The 24,375-nt window shown below is 43.8% G+C and overlaps 2 protein-coding genes across 2 annotated transcripts; one reads left to right on the top strand and one right to left on the bottom strand.

Annotated features, from left to right (window-relative positions):
• The first annotated feature begins 882 nt into the window (after positions 1–882).
• On the top strand, positions 883–19,802 carry nup155 (nucleoporin 155). Its single transcript, XM_029655080.2, has 34 exons — positions 883–1,019; positions 1,580–1,737; positions 1,907–2,044; positions 2,291–2,387; positions 2,496–2,566; positions 6,302–6,394; positions 8,632–8,895; positions 8,993–9,066; positions 10,023–10,114; positions 10,244–10,341; positions 10,453–10,620; positions 10,704–10,804; positions 11,010–11,180; positions 11,307–11,417; positions 11,508–11,688; positions 11,851–11,916; positions 12,056–12,200; positions 12,373–12,439; positions 12,520–12,635; positions 12,783–12,889; positions 13,052–13,185; positions 14,475–14,666; positions 14,857–14,995; positions 15,112–15,247; positions 15,375–15,528; positions 15,709–15,813; positions 15,964–16,118; positions 16,287–16,416; positions 16,532–16,645; positions 16,762–16,882; positions 17,457–17,567; positions 17,816–17,952; positions 18,172–18,278; positions 18,472–19,802. The coding sequence occupies exons 2-34, from the start codon at positions 1,596–1,598 to the stop codon at positions 18,608–18,610; spliced, it is 4,176 nt and encodes a 1,391-aa protein (XP_029510940.2). The 5' UTR covers positions 883–1,019; positions 1,580–1,595; the 3' UTR covers positions 18,611–19,802.
• A 2,725-nt stretch (positions 19,803–22,527) lies between these two features.
• On the bottom strand, positions 22,528–24,068 carry LOC115128929 (alpha-1A adrenergic receptor). Its single transcript, XM_029659067.2, has one exon. It carries the CDS (start codon positions 24,066–24,068, stop codon positions 23,046–23,048), a length of 1,023 nt encoding a protein of 340 aa, XP_029514927.1. The 3' UTR covers positions 22,528–23,045.
• Positions 24,069–24,375: the final 307 nt, after the last annotated feature.

Raw genomic sequence — 24,375 nt, 5'->3', positions numbered from 1 at the left:
AACTCAGTTTCAGATAGGGCCTTGCAAAAAGCAGTGGTGAATCCATCTGTTATCTTGTTTTATCTTGTTTCTGTATGCCACTGACAGTTTTTGTAATGAACTGGATTTAGTATAACCATGTACTCTATGAACGTGATGGACGATCCGCATAAGAAAATTAATATTCAGAAAAATATAAATATGGTTTTGTGCCGTAAAGAAACAGTTTGTTGCCTGTCCCAACAAATCTGTCAAGTGCTGAATGCCAGGCTGTTTTTTTGTTGTTGTTTCAGGCTAAAAAAGAAATGGGAGTAGCTCATTAGGGAAAGGGGGATACCTAGTTAGTTGTACAACTGAATGTTTTGAAATGTATCTTCCACATTTAACCTAACCCCTCTGAATCAGAGAGGTGCTGCAGTAATCGACATCCACCTCCGTCGAACAGTGGATTAACGGCCTTGTTCAGGGGTAGAAGTACAGCTTTTAACATTGTCAGTTTGGGGATTCGATCTGCCAAACCTTTCGGTTACTGGCCCAACGCTCCTCCTGCCCGCCATGCTATCTGCCGCCCAAAATCAGAGCGCTCTGTTTCTGCCCGAAAATAGAGGATTTTGATATTTCGCACATGCGTTCAGCACTTCAACTGGTATGTGTGTGTACCATGTCCAAACCTATAGTTAATACGCTGGCGCTTCTTAGTGGACAGAAATTGTAATTACAGTGTCCGTTGTGCTGCAAGAACAGATTCTATCGGCTGAAAAAAAAAAGTGAAAAGGCCAGTCGTTTTAGTCTGGGCAACGAAATATTATGAAAAGTTCAACACATTTGAAAATGCCATTAGTGTAGAGAGCATGTAGAAATTCACCTCTAACGCGTATTTGAAATTACACAGGAAGTACATCCTATAACCTTTCACCCTGTTCAAAAGTGTCATGAGGCTGGCGGGCTAGTTGCTACACTTGTTTACACCGAGGACTAGAATATTTTGCTTATCACACATTGTGTTAACAATTAATTACGTCCGGACTGCTTTCTGTACGGTAAGCTGTAAGAAAAGTAGCGAACGTTATTCAACAAATCTAACTTAACGTTAGCTAGCTAACGTTAGCTCGCAGCTTAAAATAAACAGGGTTTAGCCCGCGTTTTTAGCTATTTTAGTGTTAGCAAGATGTGCTATTATGTGCTATTAACCTACTATATAACTAGTTTAGATAGCTAACTCATCCAGTTTCACACGTACTTTTATAACTTCCACCAGCCTTATTTTGATAAACAAAAGTGTTGTGTGTAACTAACTTAATTGGCTAGCTAACGTTAGCTCGCCAACGTTAACTACCTACAGAGTCATTGCAGAACGTGGTGACGGGGTTGGACAGGCTAAATAGAGATTGCTAGTTGGCTACTCTCTGTTTGCCATATAATCAACCGTTTATGTCCGTACTGCCTTTCATCTGTCGTATAGTTTGCAAGTTAGGGGACATGTCTGCCCGTAAAGTTGCACCTGCGGTGACAGTCTGGTTTGTTTGTGGTTGGATTTTGACCACGGCTGACGTCACAGTGGTGCTGAAATATGTTCATCTTCTCATGCGAATCTCATCAGTCCCACAGTGTCAAACATGCCGTCCACCTTGGGACCCAGCAGTCCTGCTGCTGCCCTTGCGGAAGCGCTGGAGAGCTCTGGCCGGCTCATAGACAGACACCTCCAGGATGACCGCTGCTTCCCTGACCTCTCAGAGCTTCTTAATGTCCCCTCACACAGTAAGTCAAGTAATTGGCGGTGCAAGGTTATATGTTGTTCAAGTTTGTCATATCAATTAATCTCACAAGACACTTTAGCCCTGATATTTTGGCTGTAGCCAGCTTACTGTGCGTAGGGAGGCTACAGCCACATCTCAGGGCTTAGTTCACTCCCCACTCGGTGTTGCAGACATGCCATCTTTGTCTGGGGGGTCAGACATGGACTACCCTCTTCAGGGACCTGGGCTGATCAGCGTGCCAAACCTTCCTGAGCTCAGTGCATTCCGAAGGGTTCCCCTACCCCCTGAGCTGGTGGAGCAATTCAGCCGTATCCTTTTCAGAGACTAGGGGAAGGAAAGGGGGATACCTAGTCAGTTGTACAACTGAATGCCTTCAACTGAATTGTCTTCCGCATTGAACCCAACCCCTCTGAATCAGAATACACAGAGGGAGCTGTGTTCAACTGTCCAGGTCTCACCCATATAACTGAAATGTCTGTGCAGAATTATGTGAATTGTGTAAAACTAACCACCATTTCAGAAAAGCTGTCTAGTCCTTAACCTTCCCCTAACAGATATGCAGTGCAATTGTATGATGGGAGTTTTTCCTGAAATCTGTCGAGCATGGCTCACCATTGACAACGATATCTTTATGTGGAATTATGAGGATGGGTGAGTACCAAGCACTCATAAATTAAGTTATTTTGTTCAAAAAAACATTGCAGGAGCAGTAAACATGGACCCATTTTCATTGGACACTGTCATCACTTTGTTCCACAGGGGGGACGTTGCATATTTTGACGGACTCAGTGAAACCATCCTGTCCGTGGGGCTGGTCAAACCTAAAGCAGGTAAAATGGCAACACACTTTCACCTGAGCTGTGTTTCCTATATTTAAAATTACAACAGCTCTGTAGGTGTTTGGATTCAAGGCCCAGTGCAGTCAAAAATGTGATTTTTGTATGTTAATACAGTAGAGGTCGACCGATTTTAGGATTTTTCAACGCTGATACCGATTATTGGAGGACCATAAAAGCCGATACCGATTAATCGGCCATTTTTTAACATGTATTTATTTGTAATAATGACAATTACAACAACTGAATGAACACTTATTTTAACTTAATATAATACATCAATAAAATCAATTTAGCCTCAAGTAAATAATGAAACATGTTCAATTTGGTTTAAATAATGCAAAAACAAAGTGTTGGAGAAGAAAGTAAAAGTGCATTATGTTCCATGTAAAATATGTGCCATGTAAGAAAGCTAACGTTTCAGTTCCTTGCTCAGAACATAAGAACATATGAAAGCTGGTGGTTCCTTTTAACATGAGTCTTCAATATTCCCAGGTAAGAAGTTTTAGGTTGTAGCTATTATAGGACTATTTCACTCTATACCATTTGTATTTCATTAACCTTTGACTATTGGATGTTCTTATAGGCACTTTAGTATTGCGAGTGTAACAGTATAGCTTCCGTCCCTCTCCTCGCTCCTCCCTGGACTCGAACCAGCAACACAACGACAATTAGCGCATGCTAACTAGCTAGCCATTTCACTTCGGTTCCACGAGCCTCATCTCGGGAGTTGATAGGCTTGAAGTCATAAACAGCGCAATGCTTGACGCACAACGAAGAGCTGCCTTCAAAATGCACGAAAGTGCTGTTTGAATAAATGTTTACGCGCCTGCTTCTGCCTACCACCGCTCAGTCAGATACTTGTATGCTCAGTCAGATTATATGCAACGCAGGACACGCTAGATAATATCTAGTAATATCATCAACCATGTGTAGTTAACTAGTGATTATGATTGTTTTTTATAAGATAAGTTTAATGCTAGTTAGCAACTTACCTTTGCTTACTGCATTCGCGTAACAGGCAGTCTCCTTGTGGAGTGCAACGAGAGAGAGGCAGGTCGTTATTGCGTTAGACTAGTTAACTGTAAGGTTGCAAGATTGGATCACCCGAGCAGACGAGGTGAAAATCTGTCGTTCTGCCCCTGAACAGGCAGTTAACCCACTGTTCCTAGGCCGTCATTGAAAATAAGAATGTGTTCTTAACTGACTTGCCTAGTTAAATAAAGGTGTAAAAATAAAATTGGCGCCCAAAAATACCGATTTCCGATTGTTATGAAAACTTGAAATCAGCCATTACGATTAATCGGTCGACCTCTAGTATACAGTGCCTTCGGAAAGTATTCAGACCACATTACTTTTTTCATATTTTGTTACCTTACAGCCGTATTCTAAAATGGATTAAATAACAAAACATCCTCTGCAATCTACACACAATACCCCATAATGACAAAGCAAAAACTGTTTTTTTTTTTTTTAAATTTAGCAAATGTATTAAAAATAATAAACAGAAATACCTTAAGCATTCAGACCTTTCGCAATGAGACTCGAAATTGAGCTCAGGTGCATTCTGTTTCCATTGATCATCCTTGAGATGTTTCTATAACTTGATTGGAGTCCACCTGTGGTAAATTCTTTTGATTGGACATGATTTGGAAAGGCACACCTGTCTATATAAGGTCCCACAATTGACAGTGCATGTCAGAGCAAAAACCAAGCCATGAGGTCGATGGAATTGTCTGGAAGATCCAAGACAGGACTGTGTCGAGGTACAGATCTGGGGAAGGGTACCAAGACATTTCTGCAGCATTGAAGGGTCCCCAAGAACACAGTGGCCTCCATCATTCTTAAATGGAAGAAGTTTGGAACTACAAGACTCTTCCTAGAGCTGGCCGCCCGGCCGAACTGAGCAATCGGGGGAGAAGGGCCTTGGTCAAGTAGGTGACCATGAACCCGATGTCACTCGGACAGAGGTCTAAAGTTCCTCTGTGGAGATAGAGAAACTTCCAGAAAGACAACAATCTCTGCAGAACCCCACCAATCAGGCCTTTATGGTAGAGTGGCCAGACGGAAGCCACTCCTCAGTAAAAGGGACATGAAAACCTGTTTGGAGTTTGCCAAAAGACACCTAAAGACTCTCAGACCATGAGAAACAAGATTCTCTGGTCTGATGAAACCAAGATTAAACTCTTTGGCCTGAATGCCAAGTGTCATGTTTGGAGGTAACCTGGCACCACCCCTACAGTGAAACATGGTGGTGGCGGCATCATGCTGTGGGGATGTTTTTCAGTGGCAGAGACTTTGAGACTAGTCAGGATCAAGGCAAAGATGAACGGAGCAGAGTAAAAAGAGATCCTTGATGAAAACCCACTCAGACTGTGACAAAGGACAAGGACCCTCAGCACACAGGCACGGGAGTGGCTTCGGGACAAGTCTGCATGTCCTTGAGTGGCCCAGCCAGAGCCCGGACTTGAACCAGATCGAACATCTCTGGAGAGACCTGAAAATAGCTGTGCAGCAGCACTCCCCATCCAACCTGACAGAGCTTTGAGAGGATCTGCAGAGAAGACTGGGAGAAACTCCCCAAATAAATGCAGGTTTGCCAAGCTTGTAGCATCATACCCAAGAAGACTCGATGCTGTAATCACTGCCAAAGGTTCTTCAACAAAGTACTGAGTAAAGGGTCTGAATACGTATGTAAATTTGATATTGACTTTTTTTATTTTTTTTTATAAATGTGCAACGTTTTCTAAACCTAATTTTGCTTTGTCATTATGGGGGGTAAAACAATTTATTCAATTTTAGAATGAGGCTGTAACCAGAGAGCTGGTTGAGAGAATGCTAAGAGTGTGCAAAGCTGTCATCAAGATAAAGGGACTTTCTTTGAAGAATCTCATATTTTTTTATTTAACACTTTTTTTTGGTTACTACATGATTCCATATGTGTTATTTAATCATTTTGATGTATTCACTACTATTCTACTACTGTTGAAAATAGTGAAAAATACAGGAAAACCCTGAAATGAGTAGGTGTCCAAACCTTTGATTTGTACTGTGCATAGATATTAGGTGCACCTATCTAGTACAGGGTCAGACCCCCCCCCCCTTTGCCTCCAGAATAGTCTGAAGCATGGATTCTACAATGTGTTTGTTGCCCAATTGGTATCAAGAAACCGAACGTGTGCCAGGAAAACATTCCTTACACCACCGCCACCAGCATGTACCAATGACAGCAGGCAAGATGGGTTCATGGACTCTGTAGGAGTGAGCCTTTTTTGTGAACAGGGTGGGGTACCTAATAAACTTATTCCCACACTGAGGCTGGAATAATATTGTGAGAAGGATAATGCCCATTTAGTGTAAGACCTGTATGGGGGGTGGGGAAGCCTGATATTTCAGCCTGTTTTGAAGGAATAGAGTTTTTGCCTGCCTGGTGATATCACCAGGCTGTACATTTAGGTAATAGACCAATAAGAAAGTGTTCCAAACCTCTCTGCCAATAACAGCTATGTTTCCCCTCTCCACTCAGACCACTCCCAGACAGTCCTAGAAAAATTCTTGCTTGATAAATTCCTCTTTGCTAAGAAGCTAATTTTGTGTCTTGTTTTCAATTTAAAATGGTCAAAAATCTAAGAGTATGGTACTTAATTGTTACCCAAATATAATTTGATATTGAGATTTTTTTTAAATGGCTGCATTGGGAGAGAAAAAATTACTTAATTCTTTCCACAGGGATTTTCCAGCCACACATCCACTTCCTGTTGGTCCTAGCCACTCCTGTGGATGTAGTGATCCTGGGGCTCAGCTTCCCTAAAGCTCAGGCAGGTGAGTAATGATGATCCTCCTAGACCTGAAGCACACAACCCGGTGTCATCAATTCGACATACAGTTTTGAAATTGGTTGATTTGGTTTAGATTTATCTTTGTGTTGTTGGTATTAGTATTAAAGTCCTACTCCATTCTCCATTTCACCTCATTTAACACCTGATTTACTTAACAGGATACTTCAGGATTTTGCCAATGAGTCCTTTATCTACTTCCCCCAAAGTCAGATTAACCCCTGGACACCATCGTTGTCTCTGTGTGCAGTTTTAGTGTCGTTGCTAACTAGCTCTTGTGGAATTGCTAACTAATCATGCTAGCGGATACCCATAGACTTCCAATCATTGTGCTAATGCTAGTTAGCATTGGCCCCCAAAACTACCTCTAACTTCATTCATACTTGACAGAGACAAAAATGGTATCCAGGTGTTCATCTGACTCTGGGGAAGTAGATAAAGGGGCCTCATTGCCAAAATCCCAAAGTATCCCTTTAACAAATGGCACATCTCAATAGGTCTTCCGTGTATCCTCATGACATGGCACAAGTGGGGGGTGCTCTTTTCCTTTTTTGTTCTCTATTGTTCCTCAACCAAGAGGGGAGGCTGATGACATCACAAAGTCACCATCAGTCCAAATGCTTGAATGCCCTACTCCTTGAATTTTGCAGTTGTCTGAACACTATTAAAACATATATTTTTTACCCTTTAGCAGTGGTGTAAAGTACTTAAGCAGTAATTCAAAGTATGTTTTACTATTGTAGTTATCTTTACTATTTATATTTTTGACAACTTTTACTACATTCTGAAAGAAAATAATGTACTTTTTACCCACACATTTTCTCTGACACCTAAAAGCACTCCATACATTTTGAATGCTTAGCAGGACAGGAAAATGATCCAATTCACACACTTAACAAGAGAACATCCTGGTCATCCCTACTGTAGGGCTGGGCGGTACACTGTATTTGACTATATACCGGTATTTATGCACGGACCAGTTTGGGTTTTTACTTTACCTTCTATAACGGTATTTTAATGTTTGGTTTCTTAAATGTAATACGCCGTGTGTGTGTTTCTTACATCTGCAAACAGCTAGTATTTCCTTACCAAGTTAAGCTAAATCGTGTTAGCTGGCTAGCGAACTAGCTGACAAAAGTACTGAGTCAGAGCAAACGTAGCTGGCTAATACAGCCTGATACCAGTACTGGTGGAGGCTTAAATCAGCATGTTTGTCCAACAGTATCTTCTAAATCAAAAAGGAATAGGTGAAGCATGAATATGTTGACTATATGAATAAAGATTTAATGTAGCCAAAGATTATAGGGTCCCCTAGGAAACACTGAACACCACTTTGGTTCCTACCTATGTCACAATAACTCGTCCATTGCATTTTCATTCGTTATGTCAAACAACACTATTCAAAGTGCCCACCATTATTTATATTCTAACTATAGAATTATAATAAAAATTATATTTCCATGATTCCAAAAGTTCACCCAAGGGTTTTGATCTATATCGCAATTGCGACATTTGGTTAAATAAAGCCTAGTATTTTTGCCCATATAGTGGCAGTGTGGAAATTATCTCAAATGAGTGCAGGAAATGCAGGAAATAATTTTAGGTTGAAGTTGAATTGAACAGAATAAAACAATCCGAATGGAGAAAGGCCCATTGAAATAATGTAGAATATATGTGTTGTCACGCTCTACTCATAAAGCCAACTTAGAGCTTTTATGAATCAAAAACATAAAATACCGTCATACTGTCAAAAATTTGAAAAATACATGATATATTTTGGCCATATCGCCCAGCCCTACCCTACTGCCTCTGATCTGGCGGACTCACTAAACACACATGCTTTGTGTGTAAATTGTGTTGGAGTGTGCCACTGGCTATTGGTTAAATAAAAAATAAAATGGTGCTGTCTGGTTTTCTTAATATAAGGAATTCGAAATTATTTGTACTTTAAAACCAAATACTTTTACTCAAGTAGTATTTTACTGGATGACTAACTTGAGTAATTTTCTATAAAGTTATCTTTTACTTGTACTCAAGTATGACAATTGGGTACTTTTTCCACCACTGCCCTTTAGTGTCTGTGTTTACTGTATTTATACCTGGGATATCGCTTTTCAACAGGAAAAGTATAAAAATCACTGGAACGTCTTTAACCCACAATGGGCTACTTCAGAAATGGATTTACTCTCTCAACTTCTCTTTCCCTCTCCCTCTCTTTATCAGGGTTGAATGACAGCATGTCTGGAGGGATGCAGTTACTACCAGACCCGCTGTACTCCATCCCCACAGACAACACCTACCTCCTGGCCATCACCTCCACCGACCTGGGCCGCATCTTCCTGGCAGGGAAAGATGGCTGCCTGTATGAGGTAGCCTACCAGGCCGAGGCAGGCTGGTTCAGCCAACGCTGCAGGAAGATTAACCACTCCAAAAGCAGCCTGTCCTTCCTAGTCCCCTCTCTGCTCCAGTTCTCCTTCTCTGAGGACGGTAAGGATAGTTCAGAGGCTCCTTGTGGAATTGGAACTTTCTTGTGCTCTAGTTCTTGAATTGAATTTGACTATTTTTCTATCTTGGTGCCCCACAGACCCGGTAGTGCAGATTGCCATTGACAACTCCCGTAACACACTCTTCACCCGCTCAGAGAAGGGGGTTCTACAGGTACACAACCCAACTATTTGAATGGTAGCACTGTAGTAAATATCAATATGTTTATTTGTTGAATAGGGTGATGTTTTGGGTAGAACTTTGTCAGACATTTCAAAAGGTTGTACTATTTAGAACAGGGGTTCCCAAATTTTATTTAATCTACGACCCCATTTTGATATCTGAAAATTCTCAACATGATGTGATTAACAGCCAGTGTTTACTTTTTTATTTGGGACTATTGCAGTCAATTGCAAAACATTGTAACAGTATTTCTGATTGTCTTGTCAACTCACGAACACATACTTTTAATTTGGGCCTATAACAGCCAATTGAACTGACATAATGTATCTATCCTATCATCACCACTGATGAGATCGGTGTGCTTGATTCATGTCGCATTGGAGCTGCTGAAAGTCAGGGGGCGTGGTCAACAGTCCGCACCTCATCTCTGCTGTCACATCCAACCTGGATCAATATTTGATTTTAATGCAGACGAGAGCAATTAATCCAGCTTCACACAGATATGACCGGCCAAAGGGTACCATGAGTTTTAACGCTCTGAGAGAGACTGCAGGGTATTCCCTTCTGAGTCAGGGACCAAAACTCCTCCGTGATGGACCCGTCAATGCTTTGTCTGCAGCATATGTCCACATGACCGCTCAAAAGGCCGCACTTGACTGTTGCACCTGAATAATTCCGATTCAAGTGCATTTCCCCACGATCTAAGAGTACTCTGGTTGAGTTTAAGATTTTAATAGTTTTCATTTAGATTTTTAAGTTTAACCACGTTACAGTGATTTTGAGATACAATGACGATAGGTCATTTGAATGCGCAAAAAAAAATAAGGATTTTGGAAATTCTCCCACGACCCCATTTTCATATCAGACGACTCCACGTGGGGTTGCGACCTAGTTTGGGAAACGCTGAATTGGGACCTTGAGTTAAAAGCTGATGATGTCTGTTCCAGGTGTATGATCTGGGTGTAGATGGGCAGGGTATGAGCCGTGTGGCAGCCATGTCACAGAGTTCCATCGTGGCTGCAGCAGGAAACGTTGCCAGGTTTGTCAGCTACTCCTCACCTCTGGTTAAATCCAGAGTGCTAGTGAATGGTTCAGATGGTCAACGCTCATCACTGCTTAAGAACAAATCAAAATGAATCTCTTTGTTCTTTTACATCGCTCCCTATAGGACCATAGATCGCTCTGTGTTTAAACCCATCATTCAGATCTCTGTGATAGACCGATCGGAGTCGTCCGACTGCCACCTGCTGGCTGTCACTCATGCAGGTAAGGAGACGGACTGACATGGGAGAGGAAATAGAGGCCGTACTGACATTATTTTCATTGCGGAATAAGTATCTACAAAGACCTTATGTAGGTCTCTATCTCTGCTTGTAGGAGTGCGTCTCTACTTCAGCACCGCTCCCTTTGCCCCACCACATGCCAAGCAGCCAGGGGTACGCCCTTGCCTGCTTGCTCTGGTCCATGTCCGCCTGCCTCCAGGCTTCTCTGCGTCCTCCACCCTGCAGAAGCCTGCCAAGGTCCACAAGGCTCTGCACAGCAAAGGTAAAAGCCACTCTGCAGTCTATACGCTATCCTGTAATAAACCTAAAGGTTTACTCATGTGTCTCTGGTGTTTATCCCTACAGGAGTTCTCCTGATGGCAGCGTCTGAGACTGAGGACAGTGACATCCTGTGGTGCATCAACCACGACTCCTTCCCCTTTAAGAAACCCCTGATGGAGGCTCAGGTGGGAGCTGAGGGAGTGAGGGTCATAGTTAATTAGAGATGTAAAAACCCATCTGCTTTGGAGTTGAAATTAGACACACTACTATGTGTAGTCAAAACCCCAGCTTACTTTGCAATGCATATGCTATGATTTAGTTTCCTTTTAAATGTAGTATTTGTTTGGCTTCAGAGCATTATAGTTCTATTGTCTGTGTATATCATTGCAGATGATGTCCAATGTAGATGGCCACTCCTGGGCGCTTTGTGCCATCAAGGAGGAGAAGGCACCTAAAATCTCTACCCCCCTGAATAAGGATCAGGTTCCCCTCACTGACTCTCCTGTCGTGGTGCAGCAACACAATGTCCCTCCACAGAAATTTGTCCTTCTCTCTGCCAAGGTACGGTAAAGATTTTACGGCTTAGTATGGCACTGTAACTTCACACGGTCAATGAAACCTGTGCAGTCCTGTCTGTCATTTTGTGAACAAACGTCTATACACGGGTTGTTATTCATGGTTTTCCAGGGAAGTCACATCTTCCACAAGTTGCGGCCGGTGGACCAGCTGCGCCACCTACTGGTGAGCGGTACTGGTGGAGAGAGTGAAGAAGTCGAACGCTTCTTCAAACTGCACAGGGTATGAATCTCATTACTCATTGTCTTGTTACTGCAAGCACTGCTACACACACTCTTTATTTCTGTGTTGATCTAACCCTCTTCACCTCAGGAGGAGCAGGCATGTGCCACTGCTCTGATAGTAGCCTGTTCCAGTGCTGCCTGCGACAGAGAGGTGTCTCAGTGGGCCACCAGAGCCTTCTTTAGGTATGGAGGAGAGGCTCAGATGAGGTTCCCCTCGGCTCATTCTGCTCCGAGCAACGTCGGCGCTCTGTTCGGCTCTCCTGTACCAGGTGAGGCGCATCTGAGGCAGGATTTCTGCTTAAAGCCAAATTCCCATTCGTTGGAGCATGGCAATAATGCCCTAGTCAAAATCCCCTGTATAAGTTTTACACAGTGCATTGCAATTAGACTGCTGATCAATTGTCTTACTCCCTGCCTGCCTGTTGTTTTAGGGTCCCCTATGCCGGTTGGTAGCAGTCCAATGCCTAACCCTAGTTTCTTAGCAACGCCTGTTCCAGGTACACGGCCCTTTTTCTTTTTTTTGCAGAGTGCCTTGCCCATTGACAGTACTCAACACATTCACCCACTGAATATTAACAACATTCAAGTGTTTAATGTTTGTGTGTGTGTGTGTGTGCCCTGACAACAATCTCTCAGGTATGATGCCCCAGAGTGTGTCTACGCCCTATATACCAGCCACGCCCATGCCCTCCGCCCCCATCACTGGCATGTCTTCTGGGCCAGAGGTGGTCTTCTCAGGGAAACACAATGGCATCAGTGTCTACTTCGCACGCATAATGGGGTCAGTCCCTTCACCTGGATAGCGTACTGTACTCAGGCCTCACTTCCATTCTCGGGGAAATGCATTTAAAAAAATTAATTGACTTTGTACTGGACTGAGAGACATTACTCATGTTTCACTTATAGCATGACTTGAGTGGCTTCACTAACTTGTGAACGTTATTGATTAACAGTAATATCTGGGATGGGAGTCTTGCTGTTGAGAAGACCATCAGTAAAGGAAATCAGGCTGTCAGTATTGTGAGTATTGCATTAACAGCATATTATATTCCTCCTTTGCAAGTTAATTTGAGGATGATCAATCTCTCTCTCTGCCCCAGTTGGAGAGCACAGCCAGCTCATCTGATCTGGAGTCAGTTCTTCTGGAGCTCCGTGGTCTGAAGGACTTCCTGGATAAGAACTCCCAGTTCAGCCCCTCGTCTCTGGGGGCAGCCAGGTAAGACAGAGCCTTGGACCCTGCCTCTCCCCATGGCCAAGACCTGGGCTGGCTGCTTTATGGGAGGTACTATATATCCACACTTCTATGGTCATCTAGTGAAATAAATAGTATTTTATTTGCATGTTGAACTCCACGCATCTGCAGTTTCAGCTCTCCAGCCAATCTGCAGCAGCGTCTGCTGGGCTTCATGCGGCCTGATGGAGGAGCCAGTTCTCAGCAGGTCCAGCAGGAACTCCAGAGGAAGTACCACAGTAAGTAATGTGTGGATGTTAAACTGCCATTCCAAATCCAGGAGCAACTAGAATGACTGCATTGTTGGAGTAGAATCCTAACACCAATGAGAAAACACTATACTTATATTTTGTGGTCTCTGTACTTTGTGACTACGGTTTCTCTCTCTTCCCCGTCCACAGCCGAGGCTCAGGCCTATGAGAAGATGTCCCTGCAGGGTATCCAGCAGCTGGTGCATCGCTCCTGTCAGACCCTGGCACTGTGGAAGCTGCTGTGTGACCACCAGTTTAGCCTCATCATCTCTGAACTGCCCATGGTAAGCTTCCAGCACCAATGACCTCACTGGGGACTGGTTTCCCGGACACAGATTAAGCCTAGTCCATTCTCCGTTGGGATAGATTTTTAATCCAGGACAAGGCTTGATCTGTCCGGGAAACCAGCGCTGGATATTCAGGATGTGCAGGATTACATTGTGCTGTCAGTCAGACTAATTAATCTAATTGGTTAATCATCAACACACACTCCCCTCCGTATTTATTTGAACAGTGAAGCTAAAATGTGTCAATTTGTGTCTATACTCCAGCATTTTTGGATTTGAGATCAAATGTTTCAAATGAGGTGACAGTACATGTCACCACCGTTCATTAGAGGGTATTTTAATAGATATCTGTTTAACCTTTTACAAATGTAAGCACTTTAGGTATCTAGTCTCCCCCCAAAATTGGTAACCTCCCCTATTATTGGTAATGGCGAGAGGTTAGCGTTTTGGTGGGGTATGGTCTTTTTTCCTCTAACTGTCTCACGTATCATTAGTCATGATTACCCGTAACCATGGCAGCATCCACATTTAATGTAGACGTGTTCAGGAACATCTATTATTATTTACGATAAAAGTGACTCAAATGACAATACGTTATTTACCGAAATGCAACCAAAACAAACTGCAAACGCATCCAAGACGTTTGTGGAGTCACAAGCTTGATGCAGTTAAGGAATGATGGGAATATGGGACCAAATACTACACTTAACTATACTGAACAAAAATATAAATGCAACATGCAAAGTGTTGATCACATGTTTCATGAGCTGAAATATAAGTTCCCAGAAATGTTCCATATGAACAAAAAGCTTATTTCTCTCAAATGTTGTGTACATGTTTGTTTACATCCCTGTTAGTGTGAGCATTTCTCCTTTGCCAAGATAATCCATCCACTTGACAGGTGTGGCATATCAAGAAGCCGATTAAACCGTATGATCATTACACAGGTGCACCTTGTGCTGGGGACAATAAAAGGCCATTAAAATGTACAGTTTTGTCACACAACACAATGCCACAGATGTTTTGAGGGAGCAGGCAATTTGCATGCTGACTGCTGGAATGTTCACCAGAGCTGTTGCTATGTATGAACATTCCCTCAAATAAAAGGTGACGTTTTGTATTGTCACAGCATATGAAACATTTGATCTCAAATCCAAAATGCTGGAGTATAGAGACAAATTTCTACATTTTAGCTTCACTGTCCAAATCAATATGGAGGAAGGTGTATTTCTGAAGTCTTTTGTAAAGATGTCTCCTGTTTGTAACCCGTGTGTGACTTGTAATAGGAGTTCCAGGACCAGATGAAGGGGGCTAGTTTTAAGGACGTAGTGATCCGGGGTCGAGAGCTGACCGGAGCTCTGATCACAGCCCTCATCAACGTCTACATCAAAGACTCCGCCTCTGTCGATGCCATCAGCAACCACCTTAGAGACATCTGTCCTTTGCTGTACAGCAGCGACGACAGCGTCTGCTCAAAGGTAGTCTACAAATACACGCGCTGTGTTTTTATTTGTCTATATGACAGGGAAGATGCCCATCTGATTTTGACTACAAGGTCCCATCTGCAGTCCCTGGGCAAAGTTTGATAGCATCCACGGTTGCCTCCTCGGTCCTCTTTTTCCCTTTACAAATGTATCTCAGAACTACATCTCCCTCTGTCCCTCCCAGGCTAATGAGTTGCTGCAGGGCTCCAGACAGATCCAGACTAAGATCGATAAGGAGAGAACACTTAGAGAGTCACTACAACTCTACCAGCTGATCAGCCAACACACAGACCTGCCACTGGTCTGCTCCCAGTACAGACAGGGTAAGGCTCCACACACACCTTGGCCATCACACTAATGCTATTTGAAATGTCCTTGACTCTTCATGCTTAGTGTGGATGGGACGCTAAGTGTGTTTCTCTCTCTCTCTCTCTCTCAGTGCGTTTTTATGAGGGGGTGCTTGAGCTGTGCCTGACTGCAGCGGATAAGAAGGATCCTCAGAGGCTGGGACCTCACTTCTATAAGAACGGAGAACCAGAGGAGGACCAGGCTGGAGCACTGGCCTTCCAGGAGAGGTAACTTAACCACCTGTACACGTTGATCATGAGACTGTGGTAATAGATATCTGCTAAGGGACTTCCTGGCCCTTTTATTTTCTCCCTTGTGCTGACAGACTGACCACCCCCTCGTCTCCTCCTGTAGGTTGTCATGTTATAAGTGCATCACAGACACCATGCAGGAGCTGGTGAACCAGAGTAAAGCGGCTCCTCAGTCTCCCAGTGTCCCTAAGCAGCCAGGACCCCCTGTTATGACCTCTGACCCCAACATGCTGAGTAATGAGGATGCCACCGCCCACGTAAGTGCTGCGTGGAGGAGACTGTTACCCCCAATAACAATAATAGGAATTTGTTTCTGAAAATAATAATTTCATTATTGTTTAGTATAAGGCTGGAAATGTTTAGGTCCAAAGATTTGGCCTTTAATTCATTCATGCTATGGATGAACTGTCTCGTGATCTTCTCGCTCTCCCCGGCAGTTTGAGCAGGTCATTGGTCTGGCCCAGAGGTCACAGGATGAACTCTTCCACATAGCCCTCTACAACTGGCTGATACAGGCTGACCTCACCGACAAGCTTCTGGAGGTAAGAACCTTCTGGCATTGTCCCACAATCACGGCCTGAGATGCCTGGTTCTGTTCTTTATAGTGGATGAGTATATTGCATTAAACTGATCTTTCATTCTTTCATTGTGGTTTATTATCGTCTCTGTCTCTCTCTCTGTCCTCTATCCAGGTGAACTCTCCATACCTGGAGGAACACCTGATGCACATGATCAAGCAGGACCAGAGTAAGGTGCGGAACATGGACCTGCTGTGGCGGTACTATGAGAAGAGCCGTAGCTTTGGCAAGGCAGCTCACGTCCTGGCCAGGCTCGCTGACATGCACAGGTATGATCTAACAGCCCCCCCCCCCCCCCCCGAGTCTTGATGGGCCATTTCCACAGTGATAGAGCCCGGCGCTACCACTGACAAATGAAAATGGCCTCATTCATGTAGATTCTGAGCGACGTTAAAAAGGAGTGCGAACATATTATATGTGTGTCTGTCTGTGTGCAGTACTGAGATCTCCCTGAAGCAGAGGCTGGAGTACATCTCCAGGGCCATCCTGTCAGCCAAGAGCTCCTCCTGCATCTCTGCTCAAGGAGCTGAAGGGGAGTTCCTGCATGAGCTGGAGGAGAAGATGGAGGTACGGGGGAGGGGAAATAACTCCTCGCTGAATTTTTAGGTTTTGGCCCCTTTTTGATGAGGTTTAGATTTGGGCTCTGTCAACTTAAGCTTATATTGTCGGTCCTGCCTCCCAGGTGGTGCGTATTCAGGTCCAGATCCAGGAGACTCTGAGCAGACGTTACTCCCAGCATCCCTCTGTACAGGGAGCCATGTCACAACTGGATTCCGAGCTTATGGACATCACCAAGGTAACGGTGCATGGATATCTAACATTGCCCCTCACTCTAATAGTTCTGTTTGGTAATACATTTTCCTCCCATACAGTAAATGTTTTAATACCCCTGTCCTTTGTCCTCCTATCTAGCTGTATGGGGAGTTTGCAGATCACTTCCGGTTATCTGAATGCAAACTGGCCATCATCCACTGTGCTGGTCACTCTGACCCCATCCTGGTGCACTCTCTGTGGCAGGAGATCATGGAGAAAGGTGTGTACAGACAAGTGCTCCTGACGCTATCCAACGTGTTTCTCTTGAGTAGTTAAGGAATAGACCTAACTACTCCGAAACTGGGTGGTTGGTTACGGGTAATCATAAAAACTAGATTCTATCCACTTCCTTATTATTTCCCTTTTGTCACATAGAGATGTATGGAGATTGCAAATGATCTCTCAATTGTGCTGCCCGTGTGCTGAAGAGGCCATAATGGGACAGATCTCCATACATCTCTATGCGACAAAAGGAAGTGGATAGAATCTAGTTTTTATGATTATCAGAGAAATGAACATATTGGTAAAATATTGATAACGATGTATAGCTTTGTAAGACTATAAATGGCCTACCACGCAGTTTTGGAGTAGTTAGGTCTATTCCCCTGCTTTTGAGAGGAGCTGGATACTGTACCGGGAGACTTCACGGAATTGCGCCACGCTAACAATATGCTAGCTTCAATCATCTCCAAACTGCACTCGGACATACAAATGGTATCCATGAGTTCATCTGGCTCTGGGTAAGTAGATAAACAACCTAAATCTTGAATTCTGTTATTTGTCCTTTATTCCAGAGCTGGGTGACAGTGTGGCCATGAGTCCAGCTGACAGGATGAGAGCTCTGAGTCTCAAACTGGTGTCTCTGGGGAAAATCTACGCAGGAACACCCAGATACTTTCCACTAGGTAAAACCACATGCCTACTTTAATTTATTCAGCCAATTCTCTGATTGTCCTCTATGTAAGACATCCATACTGAGTGTAATTACATTAGCAGTTCTGTCTCTAAGGTGTTATGTCTATAGGGTCTGGACGTTTCATCTGTAATTGCTTCATTATCCACCAACACCTGTCCTAGGTTGTCTCCTACCATTGAACTACAGAGATGGGCAAATTGTTTAATGTACAGTACTTTTCTACTGTCTTGTCTCCAGAATTCCTGGTGAAGTTTTTGGAGCAGGAGGTGTGTCATCTGAATTGGGACGTGGGCTTTGTCACCTTCACCATGCAGGAGATAGGAGTACAGCTCCCCCGTCTGCTGGAGGTCTACGACCAACTCTTCAAGACACGGGTATGTCTCTCAATTAAATTCAATGACCATTATTCATCCCGGAGGGGCAATTATTGCTGGCAGTTTTGGGATACAAATAGATAAAGATACTCTTCATAATAAAGGGTTATTATAAACTCATATTTTACACCTGTTCAACTTGAGCCTTATTTGATTAATTAATAAGGTTCTGTTGACCTTAAAAGACTGAATGTCTCGAACTGTGGCTGTGTCACCCAGGATCCGTGTTGGCAGCGTCTGAAGAAACCTCTCCACCTGGTAGAGTGTATACATGTGCTGCTGTCAGGATACGTAGAGGACCCCAGCAGAGTACCAACATATGACCGGTAACTAACCAATCACCACGTGTGCTAACCGTCGCTGCTCTCTTCATTAGGCCGTGCTTCTCATTTGAAAACATATCAACCCGTATACGTACGTAGTCATGCCAATTATTGTTTGTAAACATGTTTAAAATGTATCTCTAATTGATCTAATACACTCCGTCTAACTCCTATTCCTCCTTCCCCATCTTGTCAGACGGCGGTTCACTAATGTGTGTCTGGATAACATCTGTGGTTACCTGGTGGAGCTGCAGTCCCTGAGTCCTAACTCTACCCTGCGGCTCACCATCGGCAACTTCAAGGCCCTGCAGGCCAAGCTGGGGAAAGTTCACTGAGGAGGTTCCCAGGGGTCACAGGAAGATCAGCATGTATAGAGACAGAATGAAACCGGTTTACAGTTCTGAATAACATGACTCTTCTGTATATCTCTTGTTCTGGCTGGTTTTTGATAGTGGAGTGATATTGAGAATACAGTTCGGTCTCTCAGACTGCAGTTGCGTCGCAAAGGACTACACCCCCACATTTCTCATGAATGGGTTTATTGACCAGCTCACTACACCCCTGTCTTCAGACTTTTTACATCCTATTTTTAACTTATTTTATAAGTACAGTATGCATTTGTTTTGTGACATAAGCCTAGAAGTGAAGACAACTTATTGGTGTCTGAGGGAATTGCATTAGTTTCACAAATGAATGTTAGGCAAACATGAACTGTTGTCACACACATAATTAGGGGACAATACTTTACAGGGATGGGATTGTCATTTACATATGGAGTTACTGTACTTATGTGGGTCAAATATATAGAATGTACGTATGTAGAGGAGAAATGCACTTACATGATGACTGTATATCGTGCTGATATCATTCATGAGTGTCTTTCCTTCTACATGCCTGCCATGATTCAGGCCTAAGTATTTGTTCCATGGACATTAGCCTCTGATGCGAGCTGAGGACGCTGTCTTAATCACTCCACTCATTTAAACCCAGATTAATCCCCCCCCCCCCCCCCCACTGTTTAGATGTCAAGAAGACTGTTAAGCTGACAGTATTTGGCTTCGTCTGTACCACTCAACCTCTCCGTAATACAGAGTAAAATATTGGTACTCCTTACATTATGCTAAGAATGCCTTCTCTGCCAAAGGTTTGTAATAACTTAACCTTACTTTTACATGTTTTGTTAGTATTTCTTATTTTTCTGAATGACTTAACACCTTAATCAGTGTGTCTGCTTTTGGCTGACTAGTTAAATGGCATTTATTTGACTGTATGAGTGTTGTACTCAACTGAGATTTCAGGGATGAGACTGAAATCCTCGATCCATGCCTTGTATAAGGGCGCTGTTCAAACAGTTTTACTCTGAGAACTCAGGCCTGCAGTGAGCAATTTTATCAAATAAGCCAATTTTACATGCATAGAATAATTTCAATTTGTCATTGTTTTTTTGTTTAAGATTGTATTGGAAAAAAATGTATAATAAAATTTGCAACCTGTTCAGTATATAAAAAATAAACACTTTGATTTGAACTCTTGGCACAAGTGAATGTTCACAGATATCCATGTATGGGTCCTGTTGTGATATAAACTGTCCACAGTGTATCTAGTTCATCCATCTAGTACTGGGTGAGACGCCTCCACAACAGCCTGAATTATTCAGGGCATGGACATGTCGCTCAATCGGTATCAAGGGACCTAACGTCTGCCAGAAACATTACAATACCGGCCCCAGCCTGTAGTGTTGATAGCAGGCCCGGATGGGGCCTTGGAATGGTGCTGCTTACGCCAAATCCTGACTGCCATCAGCATGATGCAACAGGAACCGGGAATTGTCAAAGCAGGTCATGTTTTGTCCAGTGTTAGTGATCGTGTGCCCAATGGAGCCGCTTGTTGTTCTTAGTTGATAGGAGTGGAACCTGGTGTGGTCGTCTGCTGCAATAGCCCATTCGTGACAAGGACCGACGAGTTGTCCGTTCTGCGCACCACTTGTACTGCGCTGTTATTTGCCTGTTTGTGGCCTGCCTGTTAGCTTGCACGATTCTTGCCATTCTCGTTCGACCTCTCTCGTCAACGAGCTGTTTTCAACCCACAGGACTGCCGCTGACTGGATGTTTTTTGTTTGTGGCACCATTCTCAGGACACACTAGACATTGTCATGCGTTAAAAGCCCAGGAGGACAGCCGTTCCTGAAATACTGGACCAGTGCGCCTGGCACCAATCATACCATTCTCAAAGTTGATTGGGTCACTCGTTTTGCCCATTCTAATTAATGTTAAATCGAACAGTAACTGGATGCCCGTCTGCCTGCTTTGACTCACTGTCTGTAGGACTGAACCGTTTTGGTTAAGGGAGTGGTGTACTTAATTGACCACTGAGTGTATACAGTGCCTTCGGAAAGTATTCAAACCCCTTGACCTTCCACATTTTGTTATGTTACAGCCTTATTCTAAAATGGATTAAATAAATAAGAATCCTCAGAAATCTACACACAATAACCTATAATGACAAAGCGAGAACAGGTTAAGACTTTTGCTACGTTATAAAAAAAAATAAACATACCTTATTTACTTAAGCATTCAGACCCTTTGCTATGAGACCTGAAATTAAGCTTGGTGCATCCTGTTTCCATTGATCATCATTGAGCTGTTTCTACAACTTTATTGGAGTCCCCCTGTGGTAAACACAATTGATTGGACATAATATGTAAAGGCACACACCTGTCTATATAAGGTCCCATGTCAGAGCAAAAACCAATTTGAAGGAATTGTCCGTAGAGCTCCGAGACAGGATTGGGTCGAGGCACAGATCTGGGGAAGGGTACCAAAAAATGTCTGCAGCATTGAAGGTCCCCAAAAACACAGTGGCCTCCATCATTCTTAAATGGAAGATGTTTGGAACTACCAAGACTCTTCCTAGAGCTGGATGCCCGGCCAAACTGAGCAATCGGGGGAGAAGGGCCTTGGTCAGGGAGGTGACCAAGATCCCGATGGTTACTCTGAAAGAGTGCCAGAGTACCTCTGTGGAGATGGGAGAACCTTCCAGAAGGACAACCATCCCTGCAGCACTCCACCAATCAGGCCTTAATGGTAGAGTGGCCAGACGGAAGACACTCCTCAGTAAAAGGCACATAACAGCCTGCTTGGAGTTTTCCAAAAGGCACATAAAGACTCTCAGACCATGAAAAACAAGATTCTCTGGTCTGCTGAAACCAAGATTGAGCTCTTTGGCCTGAATACCAAGCATAACGTCTGTAGGAAACTTAGCACCATCCCTACGGTGAAGCATGCTGGTGGCAGCATCATGCTGTGGGAATCGAGGCAAAGATGAGCGGAGCAAAGTACAGAGAGATCCTTAATGAAAACCTGCTCCAGAGTGCTCAGGACCTCAGATGGTTTACCTTCCAACAGGACAACGACCCTAAGCACACAACCAAGACAACACAGGAGAGGCTTCAAGACAAGTCTCTGAATGTCCTTGAGTGGCCCAGCCAGAGCCCGGACTTGAACCAGATCGAACATCTCTGGAGAGAACTGAAAATAGCTGTGCAGCGACACTCCCCATCCAACCTGACAGAGCTTGAGAGGAATTGCAGAGAAGAATGGGAGAAACTCCTCAAATACAGGTGTACCAAGCTTGTACCGTCATACCCAAGAAGAATCAAGGCTGTAATCGCTGCCAAATGTTATTCAACAAAGCACTGAGTAAATGGTCTGAATACCTATGTAAATGTGATATTTACTTAAGTATTCTGCTTTGTCATTATGGGGTATTGTGTGTACATGAGGCGGGGGGGGGGGGGGTTGATCAATTTTAGAATAAGGCTGTAACGTAACAATGTGGAAAAAGTCAAAGGGGTCTGAATAATTTCAGAAGGCCCCACAGCACACAGCCTCATAGTACTGTTGACAATTAACAGACACCCCATTGTAGAGGGTTGTTCATACTTTGTTGTGTGCCTGTTGTTTTTGTTGGCATAATTACCCTTAATAGAGGATAATTGTGCCCCAGGGCTGGTTGTTGTCTCTGCAACTTAGCAATAATTGCTGAGATGCTTTTCTCCAATTACTCAGGCACGGGCCTTTGACTTTAATGTGCTGGAAACAAAACAATTAAAGTAGACTTGAATCCAGAGATGCGGCATTGATTTCCCAAGTTCATGAAGCAATTAAATCAAACTCGAAGTTGAAATGCTTGTTAACACAAACTTTATGTAAGATATTATAGCAAATCATTAACATCAAAGTCATGTGTGAGTATATATCTATAGTGTATTTTATGTAACTTAACATTCTACAGGGTTGACAACATTTCCATCATAAACACACTTCTAATTGTCAGTCACCATCAATAGCTCGATCTGTCAGAGAGTCGTTGGAGTTCACTGATGTTCACCCAGACGTGATGGTGTATATACTGAATTTGTGTCTACACTAGTATAACTACACTAATGAAATCATGGCGATATGCCAATCTAATTTCATTTATTTTCAGGCAACACAGATGTCCTAAAGACATCTGGGGCGGCAGATAGCCTAGTGGTTAGAGTGTTGGACTAGTAACCGAAAGGTTGTAAGATCAACTCCCTGAGCTGACAAGGTTAAAAATATGTCATTCTGCCCCTGAACAAGGCACTTAACCCACTGTTCCTAGTCATTGAAAATAAGAATTGGTTCTTAACTGACTTGCCTAGTTAAATACAATTTTAAAAAGAGCAACAATTATACAAAGCACTTGATACCACTAAATAGAAAATGAGTGTATGACTATATCTAGCTACCCTCTGCAGGAGAAAGACAGTTTTTTTACTCCATAGAGGAAGATGTAGGGGATGATGCAGGTGTAAGAGGATCCGATGTAGCTGGCCAGCTCCAACACCAAGGAGGACGTGTGGATGTTGCTGGCCATCATCAGCAGCAGGTGGGTCACCCAGCACACCACAAACACAGTGGCCACGGCCACCACGCTCTTGGCTGCCCTCACCTGAGTACCTGAGCCTGGTCTGGGCTTAGCTGGAGGCTGAGAGGACCTCTTCAGATCGGGTGGAGCTCTGACTATGCTGTCCCCGATCTCGACCTGGTAGAGGGGGGAACTGATCGAGCTGTGTACAACTGAAGGTCCATTGTTAGGTAAAGAATTAGCTGTCCCCTTGTGATGGTCCGAAGTCAGGCCCTGGATACATGCCTGGTGCCTTAGCAGAGTGATCACAATCTGGATGCTAGCAAACGCTATACCAGTGATGGGGAGGGCGTTAGCGAAGGTCAGATACAACGGCTCATAGGTCTGCCTTGCAGTTTGGGAGGGAAAGAGTTCTATACAGTCATCGTGGCTCTCATTACCACTCTCCAACCGGACAAAGAATAATTGTGGAACACTGAATACCACAGCCACTGTCCAGCTGCCAGCCAGGAGACAGGCTACGAGACGGAGGCTATCCAGCTGGATCGGAGCTCCTCCGCGTTTCAGAGAGCCCACCAGCTTCTGGTGCCAGAACACACTAATAAACAAGGTGGAGAAGACACTGCTGGTCTCTGACAGGTCAGAGCAGAACTGGACCACACAGCAGTAGGCTTCCCCCAGGAACCAGTAGCCAACAAAGTCAGCCATGGTATCGGGCAGGTCCACCAGGTAGTTGGTGATGAGGTTGGAGACGGCCAGGTTGATGAAGAGGACCTCATTGGTGCGGAGACTGGACTTGGGTCCGGGGAGAGAACGGAGACAAAGCCAGTTGTTCCCCAGGATCCCGAGCAGACACATCAGCCCTCGGATGAAGGCTTCGATCCACTCCGTTGCATCCATCACGCCTGGGGCATCTATCTATGTCTGAGCCTTATCTGGCTCAACATTTATAAGGGATGTTAATATCATGCTACAGCCAGGCCCAACCACTCAACAAATCCTTAGAGACTTAACCTCACATTTGCCATACATATCTAGTCTTCAGTTCTTGGTCAGCACCAGAGACTGGGACCAGAAACCGGCACCGGCATTTCAAACACACCGGACCATTTTTAATTGTTGAGGCCCCCATCAACAGCCAGATAATTAAAAATAAACAAGTTAGACAGGCCCACTGGGCTAAAAATGGACCAGCCCCTCTGGCATT

The sequence above is a fragment of the Oncorhynchus nerka genome, linkage group LG4, assembly GCF_034236695.1.
Source record: "Oncorhynchus nerka isolate Pitt River linkage group LG4, Oner_Uvic_2.0, whole genome shotgun sequence".
Lineage (NCBI taxonomy): Eukaryota > Metazoa > Chordata > Actinopteri > Salmoniformes > Salmonidae > Oncorhynchus > Oncorhynchus nerka.
This window is presented reverse-complemented; position numbering and strand designations above follow the sequence as displayed.